This window comes from Polypterus senegalus, chromosome 9, assembly GCF_016835505.1.
Source record: "Polypterus senegalus isolate Bchr_013 chromosome 9, ASM1683550v1, whole genome shotgun sequence".
NCBI classification, from domain to species: domain Eukaryota; kingdom Metazoa; phylum Chordata; class Cladistia; order Polypteriformes; family Polypteridae; genus Polypterus; species Polypterus senegalus.
In genome coordinates, this window is record NC_053162.1 from 137,108,863 (window position 1) to 137,130,475 (window position 21,613).

Genomic DNA, 21,613 nt, shown 5'->3' on the forward strand with positions numbered 1-21,613 from the left:
AAGCAGAATGAAGCACATTAAGGAACAGCTTTGTGTTTCAAGAATTACACCCAGACTTGTCATTCCTAAGCATGCTTCCTGTAAGCTTGTGTCCTCCTAGGAAAGGGATGGGCATGTTTAGCCATTTTTCTTTTTACCAATGACATATTACTTTGTAGATCATACCTGGAAAATCCATTTTGCCAGGCTGGAACCCAAGTTCTGGCTTAGCAAACTGTTGCCAGACACTGTTACCACCAGCTAAAAGACTGTTTCCTTGAATGGGCCCCCCTTTGAAATGTAGTCTCTGCAGACTTATCTGATGAGATAAACAAATCCTGACCATGTAATAGACAGGAACATCTCTCTTTAAAATGGACTCAAGTTCTGAGCAAAGGACCATAAATCTAACATTGATGATCAGAACTTTGCACCAGTGGTCAGCCAAGAGGATGGGCTTATGTTCACCCAAGAAGTTAATGACATGACCTTCATTCCTCCCTATTGAAACTCTTGTAACACTCTAATTGCTCTTCTCTGCTCTTTTAATTGCTAGTCATTACTAAATGTTTAGGCCACATGTTTTACTATAAATATGAACACATTCTGTGGCCCGATTAATCCAATTAAAAATGATGGGGATGCAGTGGAACTGGAGTGGGGGAGGTGTTTATACAGGGGAGGTGTATGTGGAGAGTGGGCTGGGGATGTATGGTGTAGTAGTTATGGATGGTGGTTAAGGCTTTGGACTTTAAACCCTGAGGTAGTAGGTTCAAATCCCACTTCTAACACCATATGACCATGAGCAAGTCACTTGACCTGCCTGTGCTCCAATTGGAAAACCAAAAGAAATGTAATCAACTGTGTCATAAATGATGTAAGTCACCTTGGAAGAAGGCATTAGCCAAATAAGTAAATGTAAATGTTCAGAGGGCAAGTCCTAGATATAAGGGTGGTCCATCACAGAGCACACTCCTTCACACACACTTAGATAAAGCCAAAATCCAATTGCAATTAGCCCTTCATGCATACCATTAATTATATGTGAAGAAACCAGTGACCTCAGAGAAAATAATCTACGCAGATATCAATGGACATAAGATTCAAACATAGGTCTCTGGGTGTCTGATCCATCCACATGCCAATCTATGTAAGTATAGGGACAGAAGTGATACTGTATACTGTATAAACTAACGAGAGAGGAGATTAAAAGATGCCAGAAGGCCAAACTATATACAAATAGTATGTTTACTAAATAAACATGAAAACTAAGGTAACAAACAAACAAACTGTCCCTTTGGGTCTTCCAACACAGATTTTAAACACCCTCTACTATGTATGTACTGTGAATGACTCGCTTGCCAAACCTAAAGAACCACAAAAGCAAAGCAGGTCCTTCCCTCGTCTTTTACTATTGTCCCAGCCCACTGAAGCTTCACTACTTATGCTCTTGCATTATCATGACTATGAGCGTCACTATTGCTGGTGCTTGTTTTTCTTCCCTTTATTTTTCCTGTGCCACCCTTTAACCACTGACAACCCATTGGCTTTGTGGAAATTCATTACAAAAGTTACTGAATAATATTATATATAAGTCATGTGCAGGTCATTTCCATTTTTTGCAACTCCAACTGACATGAATTCTTTTAAAAAACAACTCAAAACTCATCTGTTCAGGAAGGCTTTTAGCTCTACTTGACTTCATTCCCCTTCTCTCAGTTTACCTCTATGTCAAGATGCTCATGTAACCTGTATGTATGTGTGTGCTAGACCATCAATTATGTTGTATGTTAGGCTTTCTCTGAATTTACTGTCTTAATCTTCTTTATTTATTTATTTGGTTTGTACTATGCTATATACTGTATACCCTGCCGTTCTTTCTTATATTCTGTAAGTGCCTTGAGCATGGGAAAGGCGCTATATAAATAAAATGTATTATTATTATTATTTTCAGCCATATTTACTATACAGCTATTGTTGCAGACTGCAGTATATATAATATTATAAAAGAACTGACAGGAAATTACATTTTGGAGCATGTGCAGTACATTTAATACCAGATACTTACAGATTGGCCAATATAATGGTATTTTCCAAACCAATGTCAGATGGCCTGTAATTAGTTGAATAAGAAGCCAGGAAAGGAAAGAAGAAAGGAAGAAAGTAAGTGGACAACACAAAGTAAAAAGATAATGTTGTCCTTACCTTAAAGACGCTAAAAATATCATTAACTGAATTATCAGATGAATCGTGCATTGTGTCAGTGTTTAAATATTCCAAGGATCTGTCTATACAGGGGTATTCATCCCGGTCATCTACTTCATAATTATAGCCATCCATCATCTTAACTGGAATCCGATTGTAAACCTGTGAATCAAGTCAAATGGGAACAACAAGAACAGCACAGGTGGAGACAATGATATCCAAAAATCATTAAATAATAGAATTAGGTTAAATAGTGGAAAAATGCAGTTAGAAAAAAACGTCTAAATTGCTTCACATACAGTAGAGTACTTTGAAAAACTTAGTACTCCTTTTCTGCATTATTGCACATTTTATAAAAATTTTAGCAAACACTAACACTAAAAAATATTGCAGTTTTCTTCATGGATTTGCTTTGTGCTCTAAGTTTAAAAAAAGTTGTTGATCCTTACATTTAAGTTAATGTAATTAAACTAATAACAATCAGGCTTGATATATGCCCATCTTGTCCAAATGAATCTGACTAATGCTAGCCGTTACCATTGAAATGAAAATTTTGGTGTACATTTTCTGAAAGCATATTCTTTCTCAGCAAAAATAAATTCCTCAAAACTGCAACAAAAAGCTGCTGAATGCCAGTTCAGTTTAATTATTTATGGTGCTAATCAGTGAACACATATTCAGAGAGCTAGGTTTGGAAAGGGCTAGACACCCTTTTCAAAGGCTTTCGGACTCTACCAAACCACAATCTGCATCATTGTCATCATAATTCAATAAAAAAAATGTAATGTGTTCTTCTTGTCTTTCAATTTTTTTTCGTGTTTATTATTTTTTTTTTTTTACTAATGTTTAGTTGGTAGTAGTTACCAAGCCTAAGTCCCACCATTTTACAATGGACTGCTGTGATGCCATGCATTATTTATGAGTAGGAAGCATATATCATGATTGCATACAGTTGTGCTTGAAAGTTTGTGAACCCTTTAGAATTTTCTATATTCCAGTCATTTATTTATTAAGGAAAATGATCGAATATTACATATTTGTGGGTGGCAAAAGTATGTGAACCTTTGCTTTCAGTTTCTGGTGTGGCCCCCCTTTTGCAGCAATAACTGCAACTAAACATTTCCGGTAACTAGTGATCATTCCTGCACACTGGCTTGGAGGGATTATAGCCCATTGCTCTGTACAGAACAGCTTCAACTCTGGGATGTTGGTGGGTTTCCTCACATTAACTGCTTGCTTCAGAACCTTCCACAACATTTCGATTGGATTAAGGTCAGGACTTTGACTTGGCCATTCCAAGACATTAACTTTATTCTTCTTTAACCATTCTTTGGTAGAATGACTTGTGTGCTTAGGGTCATTGTCTTGCTGCATGACCCACCTTCTCTTGAGATTCAGTTCATGGACAGATGTCCTGACATTTTCCTTTAGAATTCTCAGATATAATTCAGAATTCATTGTTCCATCAATGAAGGCAAGCTGTCCTGGCCCAGATGCAGCAAAACAGGCCCAAACCATGATACTACCACCACCATGTTTCACAGATGGGATAAGGTTCTTATGCTGCAATGCAGTGTTTTCCTTTCTCCAAACATAACGCTTTTCATTTAAACCAAAAAGGTCTATTTTGGTCTCATCCATCCACAAAACATTCTTCCAATAGCCTTCTGGTTTGTCCATGTGATCTTTAGCAAATTGCAGACGAGCAGCAATGTTTTTTTTGGAGAGCAGTGGCTTTCTCCTTGCAACCCTGCCATGCACACCATTGCTGTTCAGTGTTCTCCTGATGGTGGACTCATGAACATGAACATTAGCCAATGTGAGAGAGGCCTTCAATTGCTTAGAAGTTACCCTGGGGTCCTTTGTGACCTCACCGACTATTACACGCCTTGCTCTTGGAGTGATCTTTGTTGGTCGACCACTCCTGGGGAGGGTAACAATGGTCTTGAATTTCCTCCATTTGTACACTAATTACTTAATGAAAAAAAAAATCTAAAATCAATTTACCTTTACTAAACTATATAGTGCAATTAAATGTATAACTGGGTTCTTGTGCAAAATTATCTAACACATAATGACAGGACCATATTTGACATGGTACAACACCATAAAGAGACAATGATGGTAAACAATAGCAATAAACATGCAAAGATATCATAAACAGCATAGTAAATAAATATGCAACAATAATGATTTATGTGCAGTAAAACCTCGATTATCCATCACTTGATTAACCGTCGGTCTCCAATTAACCGCCAAAGCAAAAAAACATTGCACACACCAGCTTCTACCTATTAATGTACTGCTACTACTGTACAGTACTCTGTGAGCTTTGGAACAACTTTCCCTTGTGCTAGCACATAGTGTTCTTCCCAGGCATCACATTGTCAGTTACGTTCCTTCAGTTTTAATAGCGTTTTGTAATTTGTCTCTTTTGTTATAATCTACTATACATTGTTATGGCCAATATACGTATGTGTGTAGTGTTGGAATTATCACAAAAATTGAAATTACTAAACATTTACGAAATGGCAAAAGTGTTTCAAGTATAGCTTCAATTTACATAGAAAGAAGAACAATGAATGACATACTGTAAAGCATGATGGCAACAAAATTGAAAAATGTGTCAAAAATAGAAACCACTGATGGTAATATTGTTCTGTATTAATGTTAATGTTCTGTATTGTAATTTTCTTTTTAAATTCTTGTTATATTATGTTTTTTTACATGCAGGCAGCTTGTGATGTGCTGTACAGGAGCAGAAAGGGTGCAATGAATGCTGTAAGTAATGGAACTGGGTGAAAGGCTTCAGTTCTGTAAGGGACGAACACGCCTCTTAGGAGATGAGTGACAGGAGAAGTTAGAAGAAAAAGGAAGGTGCAGTGTTTTCAGTAGGGAGTCAGGAGACAATAAGTAGGAGTATTTGCAATATAAAGAAAAAAGAATGTAAGTGACAGGAAATACACTGATTGGTAGGGAAAGCTTTCTTTTATTGTTTTGGAGGTATGCTTCATAACCCAGATAACGGCATATAAGACAGGGTACCATTTGTTATGGATCAAAGACTTCAAGTAAAATAGAAAACTCCAGTACCTCTGAGATGTATTTGCTTATTATTACACTGGTCGTTTCAATATTATGTGAATTAATGAATTTTGTTAAAACTATATTATATTTTGTTAATATAGTTTTGTTTTGTAAATAAATCTGATTAGGGTGGCACGGTGGCACAGTGGGTAGTGCTGCTGCCTCGCAGTAAGGAGACCTGGGTTCACTTCCCGGGTCCTCCCTGCATGGAGTTTGCATGTTCTCACCGTGTCTGCGTGGATTTCCTCCCAAAGGTTAGGTGCATTGACGATGCTAAATTGACCCCAGTGTGTGCTTGGTGTGAGGGTGTGTGTGCCCTGTGGTGGGCTGGCACCCTGCCTAGGGTTTGTTTCCTGCCTTGCGCCCTGTATTGGCTGGGATTGGCTCCATCAGGCCCTCATGACCCTGTAGTAGTGGGTTGGAGGATGGATGGATAAATCTGACTATTTGCTAAACTAATTTACTGTTTATCACTTTTAAGGTATCTTTTCTGTTATTCGTCTTTTCTCTTATATGTCACGGCCTCAGCCCTGACCCCTGATGGATAATCAAGGTTTTACTATTTACTGTATATGTATATTTACACTGTATATACAGTACATATATATACTGTATATACATACACACACACTCATACTGTATGCAGTTTGTAAATATGTGTGTGTGTGTGTATCAAGTACAAACCTGTGTTATGTACCAAATCAGATAAATATAACCATGACAATATAAGCAACTAAGTTGCAAAAGGGTTATTAATTAGCTATGTAATGATTTTCTTTGTTTTGCAGAATTTGGTAAATTTTCTTTGCACTCCCATTGTCTATCTGTAATGACTAATCGACATACCTCATCTGCAGTCAGTTCACGTCTGGAATCCATCAACAAAACACTTTTATCGACAGAGCGAACAGAACACAAGGATCCCGGCTTAGCTTGCAGTTGCAGGTTCGTGTCACCACCAGGAAGTTCACGGGGTGAAGAGAATCTCAGTTTTACCTGCATATAAAAAAGAATTCAGTAAAATATTTACATAACACATTAAATGTAGAAAGCAAGAATTATATTTACAAAAATAAAATTTGATATATTTTTGGAACAGCTAGTCCTAAACAGTTTGCAGGTCTCTAATTTGACAATTTGGATCAAGTTAAAGTTGATTAAAGCAAATATTTTATTTGAAACTACTACAGCAGCAGATATAACACATTCATACAGTCCTTTGAAAGAAACAATTTACAGTCCAAATTCTAGCAATGTCATGATATTCTGTTCACCTAATGTGAACTGCAAGGCTGAAAGGCACTAAATAGGAATGAATGTGGATTAGTTTTGAATTAAGTCATATGTAACATAACAGATAGTTAAAAACCTAATTCTAGACTGAACTTGCGGTCTGATATCATTTATGACTAGCTCCTGCTTTTCCTTGCACTTACTATTATATAAACACTTAATTAAAAAATGTTAAGTTGTAATGTACAACAATGGGAAACAAAACCTTTCCTTAAAATGACTAATTGGTAGCAGATGAGTGAAAAACGTATTCCCTTGTCACCACTGCTTTTTGCAATCACCATTGAGCCACAGGCAGTTCATTGTCGAAATGCTTATGAGATAAAGGTGATTATCAGAGAAGGACTTGAACAGAAAGTTGCTCTATATGCATATGATATGGTACAGTATATATCAGATCCACAAAATACTGTGCCTGTGGTCCTAACAGCACTTACAGTATTTCAAAAGATTTCTGGTCTCAGAATCAATTTGAATAAAAGTGTGCACTTCCTAGTGAATTCTCAAGCACACAATATTAGATTGAACACCTTCTCTTTTAACATCGCTGATCAGTTTAAATACCTAGCGGTAAACATCACAATTAAACATAAAACTCTTTATCAACAAAATTTTGTCTGAATGGAAACAATTAAGCAAGACTTGCATAGATGGTCAACCCTTCATTCACTTTAGCTTGAAGAATTAACATTGTTAAGATGAATATCCTTCCCAAGATTCTCTTTTCATTTCAAAACATGCCAATATACATCAATAGATCATTTTTAAGAAATCAGATTCAACCATAACCTCATTTATTTAGAAGTCAAAACATCCACGTATTCAAAGAGTGACCCTACAAAGACTCAAGGCGGAAGGTGGCATGGCTCTACCTAACTTTCAATTGTATTACTGGGCTGTAAACATACAAACTATAAAAACATGGACATGGACACAAATAGATGAACATACACAGGTGGTCCACAATAGAAATAAAATCCTGCAGTACTTCTTTATATTCCTTGCTTTGCACCCCCTTAAATACAAGTTATCAACAATATACTAAAAACCCAATTGTGCTTCACTCAAATCAGAATATGGAACCAATGTAGGAAGTATTTTAAGATAGAGAAGCTTTTATCTGTGGCACCTCTGCACGAGAACCACCTTTTTCTACCCTCAAAATATTCGGGATTAAGCCACTTAGAGATCTGTACATAGACAACGTCTTTACATCCTATGAACAACTACACTCTAAATTTAACTTTCCATCAACACATTTCTTTCACTACCTTCAAATTCGAAACTTTGTTAAACAGAACTTGCCCAATTTTCCTCACCTCCCACTTACCTCTATGCCAGAAAAAATATTGCTCAGTCTCGAGGACTAAGACAGCATTTCCGTAATATATAAAACTATTTTACAGTCCCTCCCTTTCAAAGATCCAAGAGAACAGTGGGAAAAGGATCTCTTAACATTTCAGAAAAGGAGTGGAAAGTATCAATGCACAGAATCCACTCAAGCTCCATATGCACAAAGCATACAATTATTCAACTCAAAATTATATATCAAGTGCATCTCTCTTGTTTAAAATTGTCCAAAAGATCCAACCTGCGAACGCTGCAATCAAGTTCCAGCTTCACTGGACATGTTTTGGGTGCGCACCAAATTAACATCATTTTAGACCAAAATCTTTAAATGCCTTTCAGACAGCCTTGGTGTCACAATCCCTCCTAATCCACTAACAGCTGTGTTTGGTGTACTCCCAGATGGGCTTAAAGTGGAGAAGGACAAACAAACTGTAATTGCCTTTACTACACTATTAGCACATAGACTTACCTTGGTCTACTGGAAAAATCCTAACGCTCCTATTCTAAGTTAGTGGGTAACTGATATTATATACTATTTGAAACTGGAAAAAATAAAATTTGCACTTATAGGATCTGTACAAAACTTTTTCAAAACTTTGCAGGATCTAATCAATAACATTGTAGAATAAGCATTTAAACCAAGGATGCAGGTTCTCTCCCCTCTTTCACTCCATGTATCTTTATTCATTTACTAATTTATCTATTTACTTATCTTTACTAGCATAAAGTTTTACACTGCTGGCCTAGCTCTCTTTCTCTGGGGTGGGGATTGAATTGTTTCAAACCTTTTTTCTTTTTCTTTTTTTTTGTAAAACCTGAGTCATGTGTATGGAATGTTATATGATTTTAATAAAATCAATAAAAATTAAAAAAGAAAAACATATCAGTGTACTTTTCAAGTGTTTGCATTTTGTTGACAACAGAATTACTTGTCACTTCACACAGTAGTGAAAAATCATTTTTTAAAACAAACCTCTTCTTTGATTCACTAACTGATTATCTACAGTTTACACTGCTAAGCAGAGTTTTGCTGTTAAAACATTTGGGCAATGGAAAGTTAATTTGGTAATGAAGCAATAAGTACCTCATACAATTACTAAGTTGGCAATGAAGGTAAATTTTCTGGAAGTGCATAAAGTCAGCAAATTAGTGAACAAATAAGACTGCAGATGTGTTTTTCTGTTTATTTTTTAAATATATTTCCATTTGATTTCGATTTATGTTCCTATTTTTTATTTTTGTAGTACAGTAGAGTCTGGCTTATATGACCTTCGCTTATCCAACATTCTGCATTATCCGACGTCCCACCGAAAAAAAAAAAATGCATCAATCGGCAACAAGAACTGCACGTTGCGTGAGCGTAGTCTATTTTTTGTTGCTAAGTTCATTTTTTCAGTTAAATTTTTATGTTGTTTTGTTGTAAAACATGATTACACTGGATTATGTGGCCAGCCCTCTCTGGTGTGTGTGTGTGCGTGCGTGTCTCTCTCTCACGCGATTGTGCGTGCGTGTGTGTCTCTCTCGCACGTGTGTGCGTGTATACGTCTCTCTCTTATGCATGTGTGTGCGTGTGTCTCTCTCTTTCTCTCGCGTGTGTGTGTGCGTGTGTCTCTCTTTCTCTCACGCATGAGTGTGTCTGTCTGTGTCTCCCTCTCGCTGCACAGGGAATGCACAGGGAGAGACTGAACACATGATGCTGTTCCTATTCTGAGTGTCTGGTCGTGAACAGACGCAAAAGTTTGGCGAACTTTTTGGTCATAACCCAATTTGTAAGTGTTCCAAGACTGCCACTGTATTAGGTTCTTAATGTGTAAAATTATAATATAGTTTGACGTTTAATAGGGTTTTTCTTAACACCTCCCATTATCTGACATTTTCGCTTATCCAACGTTCTGCCGGCCCGTTTATGTCAGATAAGCGAGACTCTACTGTAGTTCCTTCATAAATTAAAATACCAGATACTGTGAAAAGAATTCTATGCCAGAACAATGTTTTTAAACATTTTTCCCCAACTCTGTCCTCTATCTTTGACTCTTTCTTAAAGCAGATAGTTGATTGATCATCTCTATTTGATGTTAATATTTGATATTGCAAATTTATGCTGCTGAGGAACCACTTGCTGTTCTTGTATTGTACTCTGTTGGCTATCCAGTTATCATTTTAAGATTTGACATTGCATATTCTCTTTCTCTTCCTCTGTCTCTTTCCACTGTTTATAATGTTAGTTGCTAATTTTGTGATTTGTATGACTTCCACATGCCTATTGCAAATTCTGACTACTTATTGTTTTTGTGAAGTGGCTTTTCAAGTATAGGCTAATCCAAGATTTGACATTACATACCCAGGGAGACCAGATTTTAATCTCAAATAGGGCAATTGCCTGGAGTTTATGCATGCGCAATTATCTCTATATGAAACTAAAGTGAGGGAAAGCGTCCCCCTTAGAGTTTTATATTTAGGGTGTATTAAAGAATGGGGGATGCCCCATTGTGAGTACTAGCATTGCCTGTATCAGCAGAGGTATGTTTGCTGCATAGTAAAGTTTTATTAGACAGCCAGCCTGTTAAAACCAGGACATGTTAATATTTTTAAGTTACTTGTTCGGACACCTTTTACATACCAGTTTGATTGTGTTTAGTTTAAAAATGAATGGTAGTGAAATGGTGAGCCCTGCCATCAAGTAAACTGAGAATAACATACTCCAGGACATTAGTGGAAATTAAGGAAAAGTGCAATTAGGCAAAAGCCAGGAAGCACTTCTTTACACAATGAGTTGTAAAAATATGGAGCAAACTACTGTGGCATGTGGTTGAAATAGAAACAATGACATCCTTAAACAAGTAATGTATTTGGAAAAGGTATTAGGACAGCGTAGCTATTAGCTAAACAAACACGCTTGATGGATTAAATATCTCTTCTGATTTGTCAAATTATTTAATGTTCTAATGTTGAAGTGCTCTGAGCCTACACTCAGTGAAGAGGACTATACAGAAATAAACTGAATAGAATTTAATTAATTGGCACACAGTGAAATCCAGTCATCTTGGATCACAGTCATTAGTTGCAAAAAAAGCATCAACAGAGACATAAGCTTAAATACAAAAATTATTACTGATTAAAATTACTATATTGATTGATAACACAAAAAGTTAGAAGTATGCAAACAATTACGTTTCCTCCCAATTTTGGGTAGAACTGCTAAGGTTAGCACATTCCAATTGTTGTGAATCTGTTTTTAATTTTATTATAACTTGTCATCACTCTGACACTCTGCTGTCTAACTGCATTTTCTTCTGGGGCCATCTACTTACCTTATACTTACCTATATCCTTCCAGCTATTTATGATGGCTGCATGCTTTAAGAGTCATTCTTGCTTTTGGATAGATTCAAAACAACTTTCTGAGCATTTGCTTTTGTTTCTTTTATTTAAGGAACTGGTTTTAGTTTTTGGTTTCATTGTTGCTAAAAAGCCCGCTAAAGGTAATTTGATTATTCTTGCTGCTCTTAATCTGAGTCTACTGGCCTAATTCTATTTTTCGACTTTTTTTTCACCTCTGCTCTTTTCTGCCCCAGATTTTTTTTTCTAAATCCTGATCTTGTGATGCTCTGTGCCTGGTGACTGCTGGCACAACCCAATCTCCAGGTGTCTGGAGCGGATCAGTGATTGATGATCTCATAAAGTGAGTTCAATTATGAGAAAAAAAATAAATCTGTTAAGCTCATTGGCAAAAACACACAGTTCTGAGGACATTTAACAACAACAATTAAAAAAAGAGTCTCAGAGATAGAAAAATAGATACATTTAAATGAACAACAAATTCTGTCTTTCTCCTTTCCACCCAGTCCAAAATCAAGAAAAAGGAAAAAAGATTTCCAAAACTATTTACAAAAGACAGAGAGCACACAGCTCTCCAAAAAATCCATTCTAAACAGTGGTAGGGCTTCCTTCATTCATCTTCCTATCTTTTGTGTACACATGCCTGTCCGTCATCTGATGGCCATATTCTCTCTCCTTGCAATATTGTACCTCTTTTCTTAAAGGCAACAGAAAAAATGCAATTCAGTGAGACCCAGAAAAACATGGTTCACAACCATAAATTTCTTTTTCCAAAAGTATATTATACTACTCAGTGTCCCAAGGCTATTCTGCTCTTGGTGAAAGTTTAACAGTTTCTTTCTTGGCAGATGGTTTTATCCATGGTGACTTACAAAAGAGGTCAACATAGTCAATTAAGCATTAGTTTTCTGTCTCACTCCGCGCTGTCCATGCAATGCGGCCACAGAGAGCTTAAACAACTCGGCACATCTACATAAAAAACAACAAGGTGTTAACAAGCTTTCTTGAAGGCTTTTACTGGACGTACCTCTTGTAAACTGAAATATATACAAAGAAACATAGAGGCATTTACAGGTGTACAATCAAAGACAATAAAGAATGATTTATAAAGCAATACATAGCAGACAGTGTACATTAAACAATAAAGCTTTAAAAGACACTTACAAGGTGAGTGATTTCCATGTTTGGATCAAGACAAAGAGAAGTGCGTAGACAGAGATTCAAATTGCTGCATACTACAACTAACCAGACCCAAAGGTTTACATACTCTAAAGATACATTTTGGACATGACCGAAACAAGAGATAAAGGGGTTCCTACGTGAGACACATGGGGTGTATTGTATTCAAATGTTTATTATGGGACCTACTTGCTTTACGTGAGTTTCATAGACTTTTATAGCACCACTATGAGTGTGGGACGTGACTGACTGGTGTGTTAATAAATAACAAGATGAAGGGGGAGCACAGTTAAACAAATAGCTAACAGCTAACAACATGTGGGGCAGAACAATTAGTCTGGGGACTGTTTTGGAAGAAGTGTTATAAAATTGATCATTACAAATGAATAGCTCAAAACAAAAAACAAGTGTTTTGCAGTTCCTTAATTACAAAAACCTATCATTGCCATTATCAGAAATTCACATAACAAAACAGTCTTCAAACACTTCTCAAACACATTGAGGGAGCTGGCAGTTCAGATGGAGGTCAGCAGGTTGTTAAACCAGCTAGAATTTACACATTGAATTGAAACTTGACAGCACACAGAAGCACAGAAGCAGCATCAACAGAATGTGCAAGAACAATTACAGAAAAATGAACTTAATAGATTATGCATGTTTTATTTGATTAGGAAAAGTACCACAGCTTTTCATAGGCTTCTCGCCTTTAAAAATATATGAGTGGTAACCATGAGGCTACCTTTCTCTTTGTCTGGGTAGAAAGGAGGTAGGCGCAATCACATACAGTTAGGTCCATAAATATTTGGACAGAGACAACTTTTTTTCTAATTCTGGTTCTGTACATTACCACAATGAATTTTAAATGAAACAACTCAGATGCAGTTGAAGTGCAGACTTTCAGCTTTAATTCAGTGTGGTGAACAAAATGATTGCATAAAAATGTGAGGCAACTAAAGCATTTTTTAACGCAATCCCTTCATTTCAGGGGCTCAAAAATAATTGGACAATTGACTCAAAGGATATTTCATGGGCAGGTGTGGGCAAGTCCGTCGTTATGTCATTATCAATTAAGCAGATAAAAGGCCTGGAGTTGATTTGAGGTGTGGTGCTTGCATGTGGAAGATTTTGCTGTGAACAGACAACATGCGGTCAAAGGAGCTCTCCATGCTGGTAAAAGAAGCCATCCTTAAGCTGCGAAAACAGAAAAAACCCATCCGAGAAATTGCTACAATATTACGAGTGGCAAAATCTACAGTTTGGTACATCCTGAGAAAGAAAGCAAGCATTGGTGAACTCAGCAACGCAAAAAGACCTGGATGTCCACGGAAGACAACAGTGGTGGATGATAGCAGAATCATTTCCATGGTGAAGAGAAACCCCTTCACAACAGCCAACCAAGTAAACAACACTCTCCAGGGGGTAGGCGTATTGATATCCAAGTCTACCATAAAGAAAAGACTGCATGAAAGTAAATACAGAGGGTGCACTGCAAGGTGCAAGCCACTCATAAGCCTCAAGAATAGAAAGGCTAGATTGGACTTTGCTAAAGAACATCTAAAAAAGCCAGCACAGTTCTGGAAAAACATTCTTTGGACAGATGAAACCAAGATCAACCTCTACCAGAATGATGCCAAGAAAAAAGTATGGAGAAGGCATGGAACAGCTCATTATCCAAAGCATACCACATCATCTGTAAAACATGGTGGAGGCAGTGTGATGGCTTGGGCGTGCATGGCTGCCAGTGGCACTGGGACATTAGTGTTTATTGATGATGTGACACAGGACAGACGCAGCCGAATGAATTCTGAGGTGTTCAGAGACATACTGTCTGCTCAAATCCAGTTAAATGCAGTCAAATTGATTGGGCTGCGTTTCATGATACAGATGGACAATGACCCAAAACATACAGCCAAAGCAACCCAGGAGTTTATTAAAGCAAATAAGTGTAAAATTCTTGAATGGCCAAGTCAGTCACCTGATCTTTACCCAATTGAGCACGCATTTCACTTGTTGAAGACTAAACTTCAGACAGAAAGGCCCACAAACAAACAGCAACTGAAAGCTGCTGCAGTAAAGGCCTGGCAGAGCATTAAAAAGGAGGAAACCCAGCATCTGGTGATGTCCATGAGTTCAAGACTTCAGGCTGTCATTGCCAGCAAAGGGTTTTCAACCAAGTATTAGAAATGAACATTTTATTTCCAGTTATTTAATTTGTCCAATTACTTTTGAGCCCCTGAAATAAAGGGATTGTGTTAAAAAATACTTTAGTTCCCTCACATTTTTATGCAATCGTTTTGTTCAACCCACTGAATTAAAGCTGAAAGTCAGCACTTCAACTGCATCTGTGTTGTTTCATTTAAAATTCATTATGGTAATGTACAGAACCAAAATTAGAAAAAAGTTGTCTATGTCCAAATATTTATGGACCTAACTGTATAATAAGATAGTAGACCCTGCCACGTAACACTTTTCACCTCAAACTATAAATACACTTTACATTCATTTATACACCTTTACAAGTCTACTGTTGCTTGACAATAATTACTGCTCATGAAAGTAATCTGGTTAAGTCTTAAGCAAATTAACTTTTGGGAAATAGAAAGGACTGACTTAAAAATGTAACATTATTTACATTTATTTCACCTCATTTCTTTCATTTCTTAATTGGCAGAAAGTAATCTATACTAATAAAAGGCAAAGCCCTCACTGACTGACTGACTCGCTCACTCACTCAGTCACTGACTCATCACTAATTCTCCAACTTCCCGTGTAGGTGGAAGGATGAAATTTGGCAGGCTCATTCCTTACAGATTACTTACAAAAGTTAGGCAGGTTTCATTTTGAAATTCTACGTGTAACGGTCATAACTGAAACCTACTTTCGTCCATATATACGGCTATAGCCTGCAGCTCGGTCGCTGTGTGAGGCGGAGTTGCGTCCTGCATCATCACGCCTTCCACGTAATTGAGTGCCTGCCCATATAAGGCTGTCCGTCAGCAGCTATCCAATAGACACGCTGCCGCAAAATATTCAGGGACAAACTCAGCGAAAGTGCAAGAGAAACTTTTAAGTGCCGGGTCTTAACTAACATTAAATAAAGCCGTGGACATCGCAAGATCGCATGACATAGCACAATCACAGCTGAGAACCTTCCATGCATGTACTCCGAGCGGCTCACGTGAACTGACTTTGTTCTGGCTTTAACTACTCTGAAATAAACAGACATAAACTGGAAGCGTGAGTCTGTGCCTTTTAATAATCTCAAGAGAGAAACATGGTGGCAGCATAGGTGACGGAACTGCGCCGAAAGTCACGCCAGTTTGCTGTTAAAAGTTCAGGACGCGGAGACGCTAACACGAAAGGAAAATGTAGGGTCTGAGACCGCCACTGGCATTGAGCCTCAATGCTAAAGACCTGGCGAAGTCATGGAGAACATAGAAGGACGAGTTCAGATTATTCACAGAACTTGCAATGCTGGAGGCAGAGGAAAACACTAAAATCAGATTATTCCGTTATCTTATTGGAGAGAGCGGCAGAGAATTGTGTCAGGCGCTGACCAGTGATGTAAGACCTGATGAGTTAACCATGAGCTTGATGAAACGTAAATTTAATTAACATTACAACCCAAAAATAAACTAAACTGTAGAGAGGTACAGATTTTTTTCAAGAAATCAGGCAAGGGGAGAAAATATAGACAACTGCGTCACAGATCTGAGAGTGTTAGCAAGCACGTGCAATTCTGGGGAGATTAAAAGTTCCCTTATACGTGACCGAATCGTGTGCGGAACCAGTGATGTAAGTTTAGAGAGGTGCATACAAATATGCAGAGCCATAGAACTGTCGAAGGAGAACAGCAGAACACGGGGTTCCCTATTCTATACTTCTCCCGATGCATCTCTCTAAACACTCCGTGTGGGAACATTATCATAAGGCTTAACAATCCTATTGTTACACCTTCTACGTGCACCCAACCGTCCTTATTGCGGAGTCTTCCTTGCTTTACCGCTGGCTGCTTCTTTCCATTCACCTTCCAAGCTCTTTATTTAAACAGTTTTCCTTCTCACTTTTCCGCTCCTTTGCTGTCTTCTCCCTTTTCATTCAAAATACGCGGCTCCTTTCCTTTAGCGATTTAGGTAGTGAACAATTCGATGAATGAAACCTGTTATCTTTACAACGGATGACAAACACGGAATGTAACTTGAACACAACACGTCCTCCAAATACGAACCTGACTGAAAGAAATAATGATAATCAAATCCTTGATGACAGCAACACTCATAACAGTCACAAAACAATTACATTGACAATCAGGTTATGTTATTTTTAAAATGTTTCCTTTTCTTTTTCATAACTTCTTTAACACACTACTTCTATGCTGCGAAGCTAGGGGATTCTGCTATTATTAGTTTATTTTCCCTCAGTTTAAAAAGGTTTACTTTTCTTCTTAATAAAAATTTTAAGGCAGTACTTCACCGCTGTGAAGTGCGGGTATTTTGCTAGTGTGAAAAGTGTAAATAATTACTAAAAAGTTAATAAGAGAGATACTTGAAATAATGAAAAACTAAAATGGCCAAACTAATATATTTGCTTCCAAAAATATTTATATAACTTTCATAAATAACGCATAATTTGTAAAGGATCTCCAAATATAAAACACCCCAACATTCAAAACATCCATCCATTCATTATCCAACCTGCTATTTCCTAATACAGGTTCACAGGGGTCTGCTGGAGCCAATCCCAGCCAACACAGGGTGCAGGAACAAACCCCGGGCAGGGCGCCAGCCCACCACAGGGCACACACACACACACCAAGCACACACTAGGGACAATTTAGGATCGCCAGTGCACCTAACCTGCATGTCTTTGGACTGTGGGAGGAAACCGGAGCACGGGGAGGAAACCCACACAGACATGGGGAGAACATGCAAACTCCACGCAGGAAGGACTCGGGAAGCAAACCCAGGTCTCCTTACTGTGAGGCAGCAGCACTACCACTGCACCACCGTGCTGCCCATTCAAAACATTAACCTCAATTTTCCCAAGGAATTGCTAATATCAAATACAAACACTTTAGGATAAAGAGTAATTCTTGTGGACAAGTGATAACTATAGCAGAAAATTAACCAGTAATTATAAAAAGAATCAACTTAGAAAAAGTGAACCAAAGACAGAAGAACTTGTGCTACGATAGCTGTGTAACAGGGCAGCCTCAGATGCCTGTACAAACATCCATCCATTATTCAACTCCTTATATGCAAACTACAGGGTCACGAAGGTCTGCTGGAGCCAATCCCAGCCAACACAGGGTGCAAGGCAGGAAACAAACCCTGGGCAGGGTGCCAGCCCACCGCAGTGCCTGTACAAACAGTGATTACGTTTTCTGAAGTCATTACAGAACCTTATCGGAGATGTATGTGCCACTGGTCTATAGATCATTAGGTTAAAAGGAGCCTGCCTTCTTTCAAACAGGAGCAATGCAGGATGTTTTCCACAGCAGTGGCACGTTCTGAAGTCTTAGCGACAGACTGAACAGGATGACAGAGGACACCAAAAAGTTGGGCAGCACAGGCCTTAAGAACTCAAGGACTGATGCTCTGTGGTCCCACAACTTTTCCTGCTTATACTGTAGTTTCCTCAGCTGTCTCCTTACTTGGTCTTCAGTTATCTTCAATATTTATTGACTTAACCGTAAGACAAAAATAATGTTAGATGCCAAAGTAAATGCTATGCCATTAAGCATCACTGCCCACATTACAAAACATATTGGTTAATGTTGGTATAATTTAACATGCACTTACCTTGTTCTTAAAACATTTTTGAACTTTAAAATTGTTACTATCTGCAATCATCCCTCCACTTGGGAAAATAGTGTAAATAAGAACTTGAGCAAATGGTGAGACACTGGATGTGACAGGAAAAGTGAAATCAAATGATCCCTCTAATGGTGCATATTTTAGTCCATCGATTCAAACATGTAAAACAAAAGCATAAAGAACATCAGGATATTATAAATAAATGAGCTGGTGCTGCAACTTATGGTGCTGCAACTTAAACTAACCTTTCTGGTATCATTGCTTGAGTTTGTAGTGATTAACTAGAGCCTTTTCGAATGCAATGAAACACGCATCCTTCATTATGACCTGAGACAGCAAAGCATCCTTATTTTGTTGTTCATGATTACCTATAGGGTTTGATACTTAAGATTTATGTTGAGTTTTGATAAAATGGGTACTTTTGGGAAAGTTCACTACTGTCCCTAATTCTGTTTATTTTTATGTGCCTGTCACTTTCATAAATGTAATTCAGTGGAGTTCCAAGACTCCTTAGATCCATTTCAACATAATAACACTGAATGCTGATGGCTTTATATGAAAATAAGTAATTTTTACAACTTGGTGTTATGTCTTCACTCAAGTATCCTTTACCTATTATTTGGATCTGGGTACATATAATTCAATACTACAGTATTAAAATTGACAAAAAATCAAAAGGAGTTCTGGGAATTTACAGACTAATATTGCCACTGAATCTTAACAGTGATTTCAATTCATTACATACATTTTTAGAGTAAGTACTTCTGATTTATTCTGTATGTAACTATAAAACTAAATCAGCATTATATCAGAGAAAATAATAGGATTACATCAAAAGGGACACCTTGTGTAAAATTTTAAAAGATCAATATACAGACAACAATACAGATTTCCATTCAAAAATTAGTCGAGGCCTGGGTTAACAAAATGTGCCACCAATACTGTTAGCCAACAGGGTGCTAGAGGAAATTGGGCTATTGTTGGCAGAAGGAGAAGAAGAGGGGCAAGGAGTGTATGGAGGCAGAGGGAGAGGAGGAAGGTTAGGGGAGTGGAAGTGAAAATAACACTTTTGCCCCCAGCGGGGAATCAAAGTCGGCTCTCTGAGGCATGGCAGGCCTACTCCGTTCTGAGACAGCAAATCTTAGTGCTACGCCACGGAAGCTGTTGTATCATTCTTGAACCTTTTCTGAAAGTTATTTGATCTTTGGAAATCAGGTTTTACACATTCTATAGTTTATGCCTACATTTTGTAACATTTATTACTAAAATATGAAAAAGTTTCTGTTTTAACAATGTGTTTACACAGATTAATGTAGAAATGGAACACACATAAAATGCATGTGTTCCAAATAACAATCTATTATTTCCACTCTAAAACTCCAGCAGTTCAGTCACTCCCAGATAATCAAACAAAGCATAAGCTGGGAAAACTTTCTGTGATGGTGGGGGATGGTGCTTGCTTTTTAAACTCTTTCCAAAGCACATAGCTCCCGGCGTCTTCATGATATTCTTAGAAAAATAATTTCTTTTATTTATGGATAGGACTAAATGAAATATAACTATTCTTCATACATTCTATTCTCTCGGGAGTCACGGTAGTTAATATCACGGTATGGAATATTTTTGATTATTATATGTGCCAAACAAGCATGTTTTAAAAAAACGGATAGCTGAATCCTTATATTTTATCCTTAATATTAATATTTCCAAGTTGATTCTCTGGTAACTCCCTTTTTAAAAAATTATAGCTGTTTAAAATGAGAGGGGCTGGGGCTTTAAATTAAAAAATACTCATAGGTTACCATTAATTATTATGTTCAACAATAGTAGTTTTTTCTGTTACCAAAATGGGTAATCCAAGCAATTAAGTTTTGTCTTGGCATCTGGAAATTCAAACAGAGCCTCTTCTCTGAGAATATTCAGGAGTGGCTTAAAAGCGCAGGTAGGGATTGTATTAGCTCTGACATAATAAGAGGTCAGTATTCTGAACTACATACAGAAGGGCCCATTTGTGAAATGCGTACATGTTCGAATCGGACTCTTACTGTAGATGTGTGTTCTCTGCACGGGGCCGCATGTTTTTAAAAGTCTGAGATAACCAAACATTTTTACTTTATAAACTCTTGTTTGTTACAACCGGTTGGAGACAGATTGATTTAACCCTGAACAGGGACCAGGAGCTTACTGCAACTGTGTTTTCATTCATTCCTCTAAATGAAATGTAATTATTTTAATACAGCCTAGTAGCCCCAAAGTCCGGATGATTTTTAGACATATCAAATGTATTTGTTAAATCATGCAGTAATTGATTATTATAATATACTGTATACCTGTATGTATGAGATTATATCTTAATACACAGGGAACCTGAGACCAGGCTGTCTGTTTATATTTACGTCTTTAGATTTTAAAAAGTTTGTATGTATACATTTTTTTGTGGTACCTGTTTCTTTATCCGCTTTTGTCACAAAGGTAAGGTATCTTTGCAAGACGGACATGTAAAGTATTCATTTTGCATCGGTGCTCAAGTCACCGCGTTCAAGTATGAATTTCATTTGTTTATCCAGTTAACTTTCCATAGCGTTTTAAAAGTCACTGGCAGCTGGAGCTTTCTGTCTTTTTTTTTTTCAAGGTACTAGGTACATCTTGCGTGTGTACTCATATTTATACCCTCGAACCTATTAAAAAAGTAATGAAAGGAATGGCCGTGCTTAATAGGGCTCCAAGAAACCCTCCTTTCTGATTTAAAAGGGCTTTTTTTTCCCCTGTGTTTTTTAAAGGCACAACAAGGCTTCTTCAGCGGAGGGTTGAGTGCGTGTGTTACTGGGGTGTGTTTTAAGCTATTCCACCGGGCACAGAGTATCCAATATATTAACACGGTACTAGTCAGGGTCTATTGAGGATCAGGATTTCACTTTCTTTTTATAAATCTGGTACCACCATTTTCCATCTTGTGCATTGTTCAGTAAATCTTATTTTTTGGTGGATCAGAACTTTTTGCTTACACTCCACTCATTATTCTCTTTAGGTTTTTAACTGTTATACCTACATTTTGTAAGTTTCTGTGACAGTAGTAACTTAAACATATGGTGTAAAAATCCAGACTACTCACTTGTAAAAGCTCTGCTCTGAATTTACCATTTCAACCAATATGTCAGCTTTGGAACCATCTCACCACTGCAACTGGCCCTTCATCTTCGTAGATTTAGGTTGTAGGGGTTTATTTGTAAAACTTCAAGATAAATTAGATTTTCCTTGGTTACTCAGCTGTCCACTGGTGCTCCATTTTTGTTATAAATTGTATTTAGTCTCTCTTTATTTACTAAATATTTTATATGTTGAATAGAAAACAGTTATCTTGTTCAG

At 37.3% G+C, this 21,613-nt stretch overlaps 1 protein-coding gene across 2 annotated transcripts in view; it reads right to left on the reverse strand.

Annotated features, from left to right (window-relative positions):
- LOC120535854 (alpha-2-macroglobulin-like) overlaps positions 1–21,613 on the reverse strand; it is a 193,887-nt gene that overhangs the window by 117,446 nt on the left and 54,828 nt on the right. For both annotated transcript variants that reach the window (XM_039763969.1, XM_039763970.1), the window contains exons 15-17: positions 18,233–18,372; positions 6,118–6,267; positions 2,185–2,346 (exon numbers count right to left, since the gene is read on the reverse strand). In XM_039763969.1, the coding sequence (XP_039619903.1) occupies positions 2,185–2,346; positions 6,118–6,267; positions 18,233–18,372 (452 nt within the window). The remainder of the gene's footprint in view (positions 1–2,184; positions 2,347–6,117; positions 6,268–18,232; positions 18,373–21,613) is intronic.